This window comes from Terrapene carolina, unplaced genomic scaffold (genome assembly GCF_002925995.2).
Source record: "Terrapene carolina triunguis isolate 2854851 unplaced genomic scaffold, T_m_triunguis-2.0 Scaffold231, whole genome shotgun sequence".
Classification (NCBI taxonomy): Eukaryota; Metazoa; Chordata; order Testudines; family Emydidae; genus Terrapene; species Terrapene triunguis.
The window spans coordinates 17,143,833-17,157,652 of NW_020664582.1; the positions used below are offsets into that span (position 1 = coordinate 17,143,833).

Genomic DNA, 13,820 nt, shown 5'->3' on the forward strand with positions numbered 1-13,820 from the left:
CTCCCCTGACTCATGAGACCACCTAGGCTAGGCTAGCACATACCTTTGCATGCATGGCTGTTTCTTGAATTGTTGGAGGTGCTATTGCCAGCTGCGCTGATGAAGTTGTCAGTGTCAGTAACGTTGATTTTGTTGTTGTTGTTGTTGTTGTTATTTTGGTCCCTGTTGTTAAATTTGGTCTCAACTACAGAACCAAAATAAAAAAGTTTTTAGAAACACCTATTTTTAACTAACACAGGTTTTGATGCAGATATGTTTCTCTATCACAACCCACCCCCAGAGAGGCTCCCAAACCAGCATTTTGGCCTGAGCGCTAGGGGATAGATTTTTAAAGGTATTTAGATCCCTAAAGATTTAAATCAGTGGGAATTAGGTGCCGAAGCACTTCTGAAAAGCCCACTAGATGCCTGCTGGAATCCTTAGTCACTTAAATGCTTTTAAAAATCTGTCCCTCGGTGCCTGATCATGCAGGATGCACGAGGCATGTAACAGAATATAAGGACACACATTTATTAAAAAATGCCTAGGGCCGAATTCTACCCTGACATTCCCCCCGTACAACCCCAGTGAAATCTGCAGAGCCACATTGGTATAACAGAGGGCAAAATTCAAACTCTGGCGTCAGTGGAGCGGAGCTGGAATGGAACTGATGTCGTGGACAGCACAGAGGCAGTTCCCATTGTCAAGGTCCCTCCCCACAGACAAGTCGCTCGCTTTGCTTCCGTACTGATTTTGCCAAAGTTAAGGAAAGCCTCCTCTTGGAAGTCTGCTGTGAGCAGGGTACAAATGCCATTCAACTCTTCTGTGATGCTAAGGGCTCGGCGCCGCTTTTTCTGCAGGCAAGCCTGTGGGGGAAGGGAGGGCAACGCTGATAAGTAATGAGCAAACTGACCAAGGACGTGCAAAGAAACCGACTGGCAACACTTCAGAATCAATCAGGCCAGGGGACCAATAATCATGCCGGGGTTGTGTTGGACTTCAGTGCTTAACCAAAGCGAAAGGTGAGGCTTCAATCAAGGACAGCCAGGAAGTGGTGTTAGATTTAAAACACACACAAGTCAACAGGGCTCCAGAGGTAACAGCAGCACATCAGCCAAGTCCAAGTCTCTGCCAAGTTCAAACTCCTTCTGCTTAGCCTCCTTTCCTCCTCCCTCTCGGGAGGGATGGCTTCTGCCAAGCACTGTTTCCCCTTGATGACTCAAAGGTACAGCCCTCCCCCTAACTGAAGAGAGGATTCTGTCCTCAAACCTCGCCACCTGCATGGCAATGCAATAATGCTCTAGCCTGCAGGCCCGCTGACCGCCAGGATGCCATCAGTACACAGCAGTATTCGTTCTGATCCTTTATATATCACAGCAAACGGATACTGTACATTACAAACAGATATTCCGAGCCCTGAGGATCTGCCAATCACTTACCAGGATCCATTCTGCGCTTCTGGCTATAGCTATGCCACCATCCTGGATATTTTTTGACTTTTGAATATTTCCTAAACAGTGTTAAAAAAATAAAATTAATCAAGCAGCAAAGGGGGGAATTTAATTACATGGAAATATGCCTAGGTAGGTTTTCTAGCGCTGGTCATCTCAGCATTTCTCATCCTTGGGCAGACACGATACACTCAGGCAAAGGCTGCTAATTCAGTATGAGGGATTTAGGAGTAGCCTATACAGTTAATCCATTTGTTAATATGCTAAGTTCAACTACTATAGTGATGGGCACCCTGGAAACACACCGAGTTTTTCCATTGGTTCCAATGGGCTTTGAAGCAGGATTCAAATTAGATGGTCTCCAAACACTCAGATCAGCTTCCCCCCAAACCGTGGCAGTGTGCGTTTGGATTTCTTTTCCCATCAGAGCTGATTGATGACCTAGAGATCCTTCATGCATAAGGAACTGCTCTCTGCCTCCTGCCCGAGTCTCTCTGTGATGGCACACGTTAGCGACTGCAACGTCCCCATCCCATTCAAAACCAATTCAGAGCAACTACTGGGAAGACTGAGCCAGACTGTACCTCTCAGGACAACTTCCTCGCAGTGGAGCTCATTCAAGGTCACACTACACTTATTCAGCCTGCCAAGCTGCCTGCTCGGATCGTCCTCTACCGAGGAAGTGGCCAAAACCCTAAAGAAAATGGAGAAATAAGAAGGAGGGAATGAGGAAGTGGGGTCTGTTCTCATGGCAAAGTACAAGGGAGAAGTCTATGTAACTCTGTCAGCTCAAGCCAACCATGATGGCTTCCCCTCTACGTTCCCATATGTCACTGTTGTGTCTGAACCTTTGGGTAGACTTAATTAATCACCATCACGGCCAGACAGATATTTTGCAGTTCAATAAAGGAAGTGGGAGGTCTTTCACTCTCACTTCCCCCCCTGCCTTAGCTTGGCGGCAGCTCTCTCAGCCTAGATTTTAGTGCCTGGCTTTACAGCTTTTCCAGTTACAATGCCATGGGGTATGTGGGCAGTGCCAGCCAGTGGCTGGTCATATAAACAACCATCACTGTTCTCGATAGCTATTCTGCAAGATGCAATATGGTGTAAGGCCTAACATTTCCCAGTTTAGGGAAGAGCCTGGGATTGAATTGCCTATGGTAACATCTGCCAGGTTTAGCCAATTTCTCTTGCAGACTCTTGGGGGGGGAGGGGCAGGGGGAGTCTTCCCACCATTCCCTCCCACCATCCCGTCATTGTTACCAGTGGGTCCCTTCCTGTGCTATTGACAAGAGATGGGCAGGGAAGGCTTCCACCTTAATATGCTCCACCTCACCCTAGCCACCTGCACCTCCAGTCCAACCATTACCTACAGCAATGCCAGTTGCCTTAGCTGGCGGTATGGGGAGAAACATCATTAATCTGATTCTCTACCCGTGCCATGCTGAAGCAAGCAGCACATTGTCTGAAAGACTAAGTCAGGTCAGGGGGGCCACGACCAAGCAATAGGTCCCAAGGTGACTTGCCCGATTCCTTGGCTGGAACTGAGGGGAGCCCAACTCATCTATGCAGTGGGCAGTAAGCAGGGCAGTCAGGCAGACCCTCCAGTCCTAAGAGATTCCCGCACTGCATTGGGAAATGACAAATGCTGGGAGTATTGTCTACTTCACTCTCTGCTGAAAGAAGCAGGGGAGTTGTTGGGTTTTTTTTTTGTTTTTTGTTGGTTTTTTTTACACTCCAAAGCTAAAACCAACCCTTCCTGCTCTATAGCTACACCGCTACTCTAGCTCTCTCCCCTACACTTTCTAGGTTGTCTCCATGACAACCCTTCTATCCACCTATCAGCACAGACACCTGCTGCTGTTCCCCCACAAACCCAAGAGAACAAACACGGCAATCGCTGGCTGGCTATGCCGTCACATCTCACGGCAGCTGCTGGGGCACAGCGACTGCTGCTGCTGCCTACAGATCACACACAGGGCCTGGAAATACACATTCTGGCAGGATGTGCAGCAGGAGACCAGCTGTCTGTGTCTGTAGCGGGGTGGTCTGGTGAAGGAAGTGGCTGTCTGTACACCACCAGGACTTAGCTGGGGCTGGGGAAAGGGCAGCATGGAATCCAGGGGCACTTTCATGAAGAAATTAACTGAAACGCTTTTAAAAAATACTCAGAAACCGTTGAGGTTCTAATCCATTGCCAGGCTTAAAGTGTACAAAGAATTACATCTCCACACAGGCAAGATGGTGCTTTGTAAATTGCTCACAGGAGCCCGAAAGAACCAGGGATGGGCACTGGGCCCCAGAATGGTGCATGGGAGTTCCAGAGGTGGCAGTGCCTTCCATACTAGAACAGCTAGTCCTACACGCCTGAGAGGAGCGTCGGGTCCTTACCAGGTCTTGCGCCCATCTGAATGCTGCAGAACTTTGGGCCAAGAGAGTGGGGCTGTGGGCGGCGTAATCCACTTCTTGCGGGTATCGATATTAAAGCTGCTCAGGGGCGTTACCGCTGCAAAAGCAACATCAGAAAGGTGACTGGCAGGGTTAGCATTCACAATACAGCTTCCCGAGCTAATGTTCTCCCCTTGGCCCCTCTCCCTGCTCACTCCCTGCCCCCACACCACGTGGCTGGTATAGAAACAATTAACAGAAGCAAGATTCTCCTTGTTGGTTTAAAGGGAACAAACAAGGCCTTTCTTGTCAGCTCATTAGAAAAAGGACACAGTAACTCAAGATTTGCTCCCCCACCACCAGCGTAGCTGCCTACAACCCAGAGCTGGCTAGACCAGCTCCAAGGAGGGGAGAGCCTGGATTTCAAGGGACATTCAGAGAGGCTGAGGGCAAGTTAGTGCCAGAAGTGGTGGTGCGGATGCACATCCAACCATCAGAGGGACTGAGACCCAACAGCTCGTCTCACATAAGGTCCTGAACAGCCAGCAAATGAGAATAACCTCCGGCCAGGATTGGTGCCCTCAAGGAGAAACCCCTTTTCGTGGGCACACCACATTCTCTTCCTCGTCTCTTAGGCCTGGTCTACACTAACCCCCCAATTCGAACTAAGGTACGCAACTTCAGCTACGTGAATAACGTAGCTGAAGTCGACATACCTTAGTTCGAACTTACCGCGGTTCAGACGCGGTCCACACGCGGCAGGCAGGCTCCCCCGTCGACTCCGCGGTACTCCTCTCGCCGAGCTGGAGTACCGCAGTTGACGGCGAGCACTGCCGGGATCGATTTATCACATCCAGACCAGACGCGATAAATCGAACCCGGAAGTTCAATAGCCAGCCGTCGAACTACCGCGTAAGTATAGACATACCCTTAGAGAGGTTCATGCCAGCCAGCAACGCAGCCCACAGCACAAAACACAGGGACATGCTGCTGTGGAATCTTCCCCATGAGTTGCTGTGACAATTCGAGCCTTAAAAATGACCCAGACCAGAAAACCCTGCATGGTCGCCATTGATTTGTTATATTTCACTGCCCATACAACCCACAAATGTCACATCTACTCGACGCTCTGTAACAAACTGGAAATGTTAGACAAATAGGCCAACCTGAAAGACACATAAAATGTAGCCCCGCAATGATACATATTGTGAATTACATTATTTGGGGTCTACTGACCCATCCTACATTTGACATGCTATGATAATTTGGAAAATTTGGCTGTATTCTGAGAGAAGAGCTCAAACCAACTCTGGATCCAAATGCAAGCGGTGTCTGAAATCCAAACCCAGGACAGTAGAATACCTAACTCTAACATAGCATTTTTCATCGCGAGATCTTGAAGCACTTTACAAAGCAGGTCAACATCTTCTGGCACAGAGAGGTGAAGTGACTTGCCCAAGCTCAGCCAGCAGGCTAATGGCAGAGATTGGGACAGAACCCAGGTCTCTTGAGTCCTAGTCCAGTGCGCTAGCCTTTAGGCCACACTGGTCTCAGAACTGGAGCTCAATTTTGCAAATGACTCCAAACCAAATCTCCCATGGCTTGGAACCACCAGACCTCCAAATCCAGACATTGCCGTTGGAGCCCACTTCCAAATATTCATCCTAGGATTTGGCCATCTTCCCTCATGCTTTTCAGAGTGCGGGAGAGCCAAGGTCTGTTCTCTTTTACACCCACCCTCCTCCCACTGCCCTCCGACTCCAGTATTAGTGAGAGTGGAATTTGATCCTGTAGCTGTGCAACAAGATGGTGTCATTTCATAAGCTGGCTGCTACAATGTAGCTGGAGGGAGAAGTGAAACATTGTGGCCAAAGCTGTTTCCCCGAATTCTGATTGCTGCTTCTTCATATATAGACCCAAAGCACCCCAGGTCTCAGTGTGGGGGCGTTTTAGGCCTTGCTTCAGCTTCCTCAGTCATGCTTTAGCGAATGGCATGCCATTTCTTTGGAACTTGGCGGCCGGACTCGCCGCCCTGCTTTGCATCCTGCAGTAGCATTAAAACACCTGACTCCTGCATTAATGCATCAAATTGCAGCTATTGTCACTCCAAGGCTTTTGCCCCTACTGCAGGCTGGCTTTATGCCCCTGCCTCTTGCACTGTGTACAATTTGTTCTGGGGGAAGGGGGAGGTCTTAAACCCTTAGCTGAAGCCAGCACAGAGCCCTACCTTGGTTGCTGATTTGCTGTTTGCACCAGAGTAAATGCTCTCCAGTTCTACATCTCAAACTGTCAGAAGACGGAAGCCACAAACCAAAATGTTAACTTGAAATGGCCCACATGCGCCTCCGTATTACAATATGCAAGCCTGCTGAAATCGATGGAGATGCATTGATACGACACAGGCAAATATGGCCCCTTGTCACTATTCTACAATAAATAAATACCTTAGGGCCTCATTCTGAACTCACTTATACTGGTGTTAATCTGGAGTAATTTCACTGATTTCAGGGGAGTTACTCAAGATTTATGCCAGTGTAATTTAGATCAGAATCTGGCCCTTTGGGAGTATGCACGTGCTACAGGTAATTAACAGGTACCTAATATGTAAACATATATTAAATCCATGAGGAATTACTAGTATAGAATATTACAAATTGCAAATACCAACTATAAAACTTCTAAACACACTAATTGTGCTGAGTATCAGCAATCCTCCTGGATTTCGTCTTGGATTTGCAGTTACACATTACAGACCTTAGCATCTTGGAATCACAAATAGTTCCTGGAGAGAGATTTTGCAAAAAGAAAAATGTGCTGCGTGATGTTGGTATGTGCTCTTTGCACTCACTGCTTTGTTGCAGCCATTTACTGCCGTTCAGATTATTTTGTGAATGGCCAGAATTTGTCCCCATTGGCAGGACGCATCACTCCAAAAAGAATTTACCTCCTTCACACACCTGGGGTTGTGTATTGGTTGGAAACAAAAAAAATCATGCAGAAATTTATACACAACAACCTGTATGTGTACAGTTCCTTTACTATTATTATTATTACTATTCAGATTTAGCCTGTATTTATGCTTGGCTGCACTGAGTGGCCAAGGTCCTAAGTATTCTTATTAGCAAATGACACATAGTCAAAATGCAACACAATATGTTCTACAATGATGCCTACAAGCCTCTTAATTTGATAGTAGAGGTGCTGCCTGCAAGTCCCAACACACAATGGACTGACTGTCTTTATCTGAGTGGCCAGGCTGGAGCAGTGAAAGCTGAACTTGTGTGGCTGGTAGAGACGACATCAGTATTGTAGGGGAAGGTGACTCATTTTTATGCAAGTGAGTTGTGGCTTTCAGGCCCCTGGTAAATTGCTGATGTTGCCCTCAGTTGAGCAAAGTTTGAACAGGGGTTGATGTATAAAGCAAGACAGCAGCTGAAGAGAAACTTCACTCTCGTAGTTGCATCAACACCCTATCTGTTGTCAGGGGTATTTTAGCCATCACGCCAGGGGAGATTTTTTAAGGAGAGACTTGAAGATGAATAATGAGGTCTTTTTGAGGATGTTTACAAAAAGCTCCTTCCAAGCGTGAGGGCCAGGATGGAAGAGAGCACGAAGGCGCTTGTTTTAAACTTAAGAAGCAGGCGACGGAGGCTGGCATCATAGGGGAGGTGGGAGTCGACATTTCAATAGCGAATGAGAGATGGTAGGTAGGGTGGAGATAGGCCATGAAGTGAAGACAAGCAGCTTATGTTTGAGGCAACAGAGAAGAGGGACTCAGTGGACAGGTTCAAAGAAAGGGGTGATATGATCAAAGTGATGGGTTAGGAGAGTGATCTTTGCAGCACCATTCTCAATGGATATGAGTGAGGCGAGATTACACTTGTCAAGACCCAAGAAAAGGATGTTGCAGTAATCGAGATGCAAAATGATGAGCACCTGGATGATCTCTGGTAAGTTTATTAGCATGTGTGTAGATTCTTTTCCTGTTTTAGTGTGTTTTCTCTGTCATGCTTTCACTTTAAGAATAAATGTACTTGCTTAGAAAGGGCTGTATGGGAACTAACTGTGGGCAATCATGCAGTGTTTACCCTTTGAGAAGAAAGCAAAGCAGGCCAGCTTAGGCAGTCTGATTTGGTGAAGAACTCACTGTGTAGGCAGGGAACTGTGCAGACTGGAAAAATCCTGGTCAGAAGGGAGAGAGGCACAGGTCTTTGCCCAAGAGAGGTGACAGCTAAGGAGACGGGCCTACAGTAGGGAAAATACAGTTGCTCTGAACTGTGACATCTAGGACAGAGCAGCTGCTGTACTATATCAGACCAGTGATTCGCCTAGTCTAGTAGCCTGTCTGCTTCAGACAGAGTTGCAAGAAACTCTATAGTGAAAAATTATGACATAACCTGCCCACCTATGCAGGAAGGGAAGGTAGCTTGGAGACTGTTGTAAGCAATGTGTTGTGAAATCCTTGCCAACAGAATCAGCCATGAGCAAAATTCAAAAGGCTGGGAGGCTGGGTTTGGAAAGGCATCTGTACTTATTGCAATCCTGTGAACGCTGATTTCTCTCCTGAGATTGCCAGGGGGACAGAGACCACGGCCTCGTCCCATATCATGTTTATCTTTGGGTTTGCATTTGTCTCACAGGCTTTGCCAACTTCAGACTTGTACGGGCTCCTTCCTGCAAAACCACTCCAACAGACAATAATCACACCTTGGGCTTAACTGCAACTGTAGCTCCATAACTCACACCAGAGCCATTTAGAGCATTTCGTGCAGTTTGCTGCACTCGGGGGAGTGTCTCGGGGCTCTGAACTTCTGAAGCAGGAGTAGGGATGGGGGTGGGTATGCTTCTTGAATTGAGCATGCGTCTTTTGGTGTAGTGCATGTCTAATAATACAGTATGCTTATAAGGCCCCTTCCATTAGAAATGCTTTACAAAACTAAATTAGAATAATTCCCCCCTTGAAATGCAGCCATCTCTGGGGTAGTCACACAGACATCCAGTGCACACAGCACACCAGCAGAAGGGAAAGGCGAAACTACAGCCCTGGGGCAAACCTCTATTCTTATGAATAATGCCATGGAATTGCTTAAAACTGGGAGGTAGCAAAGGCTGGAGGAAAGAATACAGAGCTGGGAACCAGGAACTCCTAAATTCTAAACACAGCTCTGCCAATGACTTGCTGCATAAACAAGTCACTTCCTTTCTGTGCCTTAATCTCCCCACTCTTAAAAGGAGGCTAAAACTGATCTTCCTCCCGCAGGGGTTCTGAGGAGTAAGGAATTAATGTTCAGACAAGGCTCTGAAAATATGTTTTTGTGAAAAAAAAAATTAAAAAACTTGTGCGTCACATATTAACTGATGCATGATGGACATGGTCTTCTCTGTATGGGCAAAATAGCTATGGAGTTTATATACGAGGGATAGAACTGCTAGAAAGCTCCTCAGCACATAACCTGGACATGCTCACACCCAGAGCTGAGCCCAGCTTCTGTAGGCTAACACCTGATGATAAAACCCACACGCACAAAAAAGGGTGACAGAGGATACCAAAGTGCACTGAAGAGAGGAGCTCTGTTGTAGGCTAAGATGGGATAGAGGTCACTGCCAGTTATTCCATTTTAGTTCAAGTTTACATGAGTTAGATCTAGGCAGGGTAGGAGTTTGGGAGTTTTAATTAGTATTGTAGAAATCTCCATGCAGTGTTTACATGGTTAATAAAGATGAAAGTCACTTATAACTCTGAGCTTGAGCATGTTAACCTAATGTTAGTATCCTAGAATACACCTAACAGACAATACTCTACTCTTCAATGGCTGACCTATAAAAACTATTTCAGATGCATGCAATCTAACACACGCACACAAAAATTATGTTTAAAGAACATTAAGGTTGCAAAGCCAATCACTCCGAATTTAGGAAATGCCAGAATTAATGTTACCTGTGCACCCTTAATTCGCCTCCCTTATGATTATACATTCTGATACACATACTGCTTTTTCCAAGGGAACCCTGCCTCGTTTGATGCACCAGGTGGAGGATGCTCACTCTGTGGGTAGCTGGGCAATATTTCTTTTTATCCTCATCCTTCAGGGTGTGGCCTCAAGACTTATTCACCACACACCAGCCAAAGCCTGCAAATTATTTATTTCCTCGTGGACTCTTCTAAGGTATCCTCACTGTGCTATCTGAGTGCTTCACAAACATCCGTGAATTTATCTTCACGCACCTGTGAGGTGCAGTGGTAGGATTAGCCCTATTTTATTAATGGGGAATTGAAGCACAGAGAGATTAAAGCCAAAATTGTCAATGTCCACTAATTTTGTGTGCCTAACACGAGATGCCCTGGGCCTGATTTCTCAGTGCGTTTAGCATTTTTATAGTGCTTTATATGTTCAAAGCCTTCCTCTAAACAACTTCAGTTGCAGCTGTGTGTGACCAGTGCTTCTGCAAATCAAATCACACAGTCTCAAATTGAGCACCCATAAAATAAGGAACACAAGTGGCCAGTCCAGTTTTCCAGGGCAGTATTCAACTGCCTTAACCATGTGACCATTCTCTCTCTTCCTGCATTCTCCTGCCTCATTCACTACACACCTTCCAACTTCTGCCACAGATGAGGAAGGGGTTCTATAGACAACAGTCTCCTACACAACCCTGATTCATCCCCAGAGCATTGTCCAGCCAGTGCACTGAATAAGGCAGGGGTCTTGTGGAGGAAATTGTATATGATCACGTCAAGATTGTAACAAAATACATATGCAGAAGGGGGCTGAATTAAGGTTGCTACTCCCTCCCCTCTTATCCCCTCCTTCGTTGCTTCATGGGAGTCAGGCTGATTCCACCTTCTCCTCCAAGCTGCTTGGGTGCATGGAAAACACAGGAGACAGTCTCCTGGGTCTCACTTCTGGTGCTTAGTGACAAAAGAGCTCCGAGCTCCTGTGGGAGTAGCTGCAAGGAGCAGCCTGGAAATGAAGCATCCTCAATTGCTCTCTGCCAGTGGTTTTCAACCTGTGGTCTGCAGACCCCTGGCAGTCCGCAGACTGTGTCTAAGCTTTCCAAAGTGGTCTGCACCTCCATTCAAAAAAAAAATGTAAATGAAAAAAGGTTGAAAGCCACTGCTCTATGCAGATAGGGCACGTGCAGTCCATTCAGCACAGAGGAACTGCATAGTGATGAAGCAGGATTAATGCAAATGCAATCTTCAGAGAATTTAGCTGACAAACGGCAGCAAGTCTCTAAAGAGTATGTGCAAACTGTGATTTTTCAGAGGCTTGTTGCTTGGCCAAATTTGGGAGAATTTTCACAGGGATGGCAAACAGCATATCTTTGACCTCCACTCACAAATTTCAAGTCCCTGCTCCAAAACATAGAGGCACTCAACTAAATGGTTGTAAGAATTCTCTAAGCTGAGCAAAACGCCATATTTGTCACTAATTTCATTCTCAGAAATGACTGAACAAGTTTTATTGAAACTTTCCCAAAATAAATCACCAGCCTCGCATGGAAAATTTCAACCTGAACGGTTAAAGTTTGGCAAAAGTTATAATCAACTGAAAACAGGGTCTTATAACGGTCTCTATAACAATGATGTTATGTGGCTTCTCTGAAGTACTGACAAATGTCAGAAGTCCGTAGGTTTTTAAACAGCTATTTGTCCTCATTTATATTTAACTTCTTACTTCTAGAATTTCAGAGTGAATTTTCTAATTAATATCTGCCTCCTAGTTATATTATCAATTCTTATTTCCAAATAAAGGGCTGAGAAAGAGGTTCTCTTTTTATCCTAAATACTAAGTTCAGAACACTTGATCAGAGTTCAGCCAGTCAAACCTCCATGGGCAATGAATTTCTGAATGCATTCCCTGATTGGTGCATGGACATGTATCCCTAAGGATGCTTATAAAAGGGGGAGCTGATGGACATAAAGACATTGGTCCACACTCGGCTCTCCATTACAACAGTGTAAAGACAGTAACCTCACTGACTAAATATAGCTTTTTACCTATGTAAATGAGAGCAGAATGTTCTCAGTTGATTCATCATGATTATATAGGGCAGTCTATCTGTATACCCAGGCACTTATATGATCCTCACCACTATAGTATCTGAGCACCTACCTGTCTGTCCCCTTAATACAGCTGAGCCCAGTGGGTTTCACTAACATGAACTTTTTCTAGAGAATTGCAAGAACTACAAGACACTGAAATACCCACCCCCATCCCCACCCCTACCATTTGCTGATCATGCTGAAATACTAGAAAACCAATCATTTTGCAACGAGAACTTTTATACAGTGTATCTACAACAAGTGCTGAAACCTTGAAACTTCCAAAATACACTGCAGGCATAAAGCACTTTACTTGGTTAGATTAAGTGACCACCTTGAGTCCTCAAATTCACAACTTTCTTTTCACAGTCCAAGACTTATGTTTTCTAATGTAGGTGGGCAGAAAATAAATAAAATTCACTTACTTATTAAAAAGAGAAGGCATGGAAGGGACCTCATAACTCTGTTCCTGGCTTTCACATGAACGATGCAGGACTGTAGATACAATATCTGCACTCTGCCTGCAGATGACTCTCTCAGGACTGCTGGTTGCTGAGACACAGGTTAAGCAAGTCTTTTGTGGATTTCCTAGTTGAGGTTTCAGTGCGTACGCTAGCAAAATTACATTTAAATATAGAGATGACAAACTACAGACAGACCATTTTTACCAGTGCCTCTATCTGTCTATCTGTAGCCATCACCAGGGTATCCTTGGGGGTTACCTTTGAAAGCTGCTAAGTGAGGTATTCGCACTATCCATCTTCACTTTCCATGCTAGCTACCTGGAGGTGTCATCATCCTATGGAAATATCCTGGTAACAGAGTGGAATAAACTTCAACACACTCAAGTAGGGATTTAAAAGGTACGTCACCTTTCAGATGTGCCTCATGACAGACATCGCTCACTCTAGACCCAGGTTTTCCTCTTTCCCACACAACGCTGCTTCTCTCTCCCTGGTTAGAACATTGTTAGTATCAGAAATGTTGGCTCTTGAAAGGGAAGTTTACTGAAAATGTAGGGCACACAAAAGGAAACCTTATCACTTCCACCCCCTGTGCTGCCAATCCTTTGCTCCCAGTGTCCCCCGTTTTGGGGTGTCTGTACCACATTTCATAGGGGCAAGGCCTAGGAGTCAGAAGGGTCAGTATGTGTTCATTAAATACCCGTGCTGCATTCTACTCTGACCCAGAGGCGGATTAGGAGTTTGTGGGACCCTGGGCCAGAGCAAGTGGAGGCCCCTCCCCACCCCTTCCACCTGCGGTCCCTCCCACTCCCCCTCCCAGTGCTCCTGCTAGGGAAATGGGGTCAGGGCACGGGGGCTTGCCCTGTCTCGCCTGCCCGGCGCACTGCTCTGACCTATTTTGTGACTGGATTCCAGCTGCACAGAAATAGCCGCAAGTAACTGGTTCATGTTGGCAGAGAACTGGTTTCCCCACAGACTGGCAATGCTCAGGGGCTAGAGAAGTTCCATTACATCTGAAATCACTCAGAAAGGCAGGGAAGTAGAGGGAGCATTTCTAGAAACAGCCTGGTCTTCCCCAGCTTGCAGCTTCTGTGTTTATTATGCCCAACATTCTTGGGAGAGAAAAACGTACCCAATACCAAAGGAGGTTAGAATATTATTACCTTGCCCTTTCTTAGCTCCCATACCCCAAAGGATCACAAAGTGCTTTATAAATGTTCAACAACTAAGCTTCGTGGCAAAGAGAGGCAGCATTATTCCAATTTCACAGATATTTGCCTGCTCCTTTTGCAGAGAAGAATTTACATCAGAAGAGAACGTGAAGCATGTGTTAGTTAGTGGGCGTGATAGTCTCACACACACACTATCCTTGTCTGTCTGGCCACACTGTGACTCAGACAGTCAGCAGGTCTGAAGCCTTCTCAGAAATTAAGAGTTTTTAAAAGCTCCAGAGGAAACATTTAAAAAAACCCAACCTTTTCTAGAATATAA

General features: G+C 45.9%; 1 protein-coding gene across 1 annotated transcript in view; it reads right to left on the reverse strand.

The window, feature by feature from the left end:
- Positions 1–13,820, reverse strand: part of ITGAE (integrin subunit alpha E) — a 58,789-nt gene that overhangs the window by 43,868 nt on the left and 1,101 nt on the right. Inside the window, exons 2-5 of the mRNA XM_029912532.1 lie at positions 2,015–2,124; positions 1,419–1,489; positions 728–845; positions 44–184 (exon numbers count right to left, since the gene is read on the reverse strand). Of these exons, the coding sequence (XP_029768392.1) occupies positions 44–184; positions 728–845; positions 1,419–1,489; positions 2,015–2,124 (440 nt within the window). The remainder of the gene's footprint in view (positions 1–43; positions 185–727; positions 846–1,418; positions 1,490–2,014; positions 2,125–13,820) is intronic.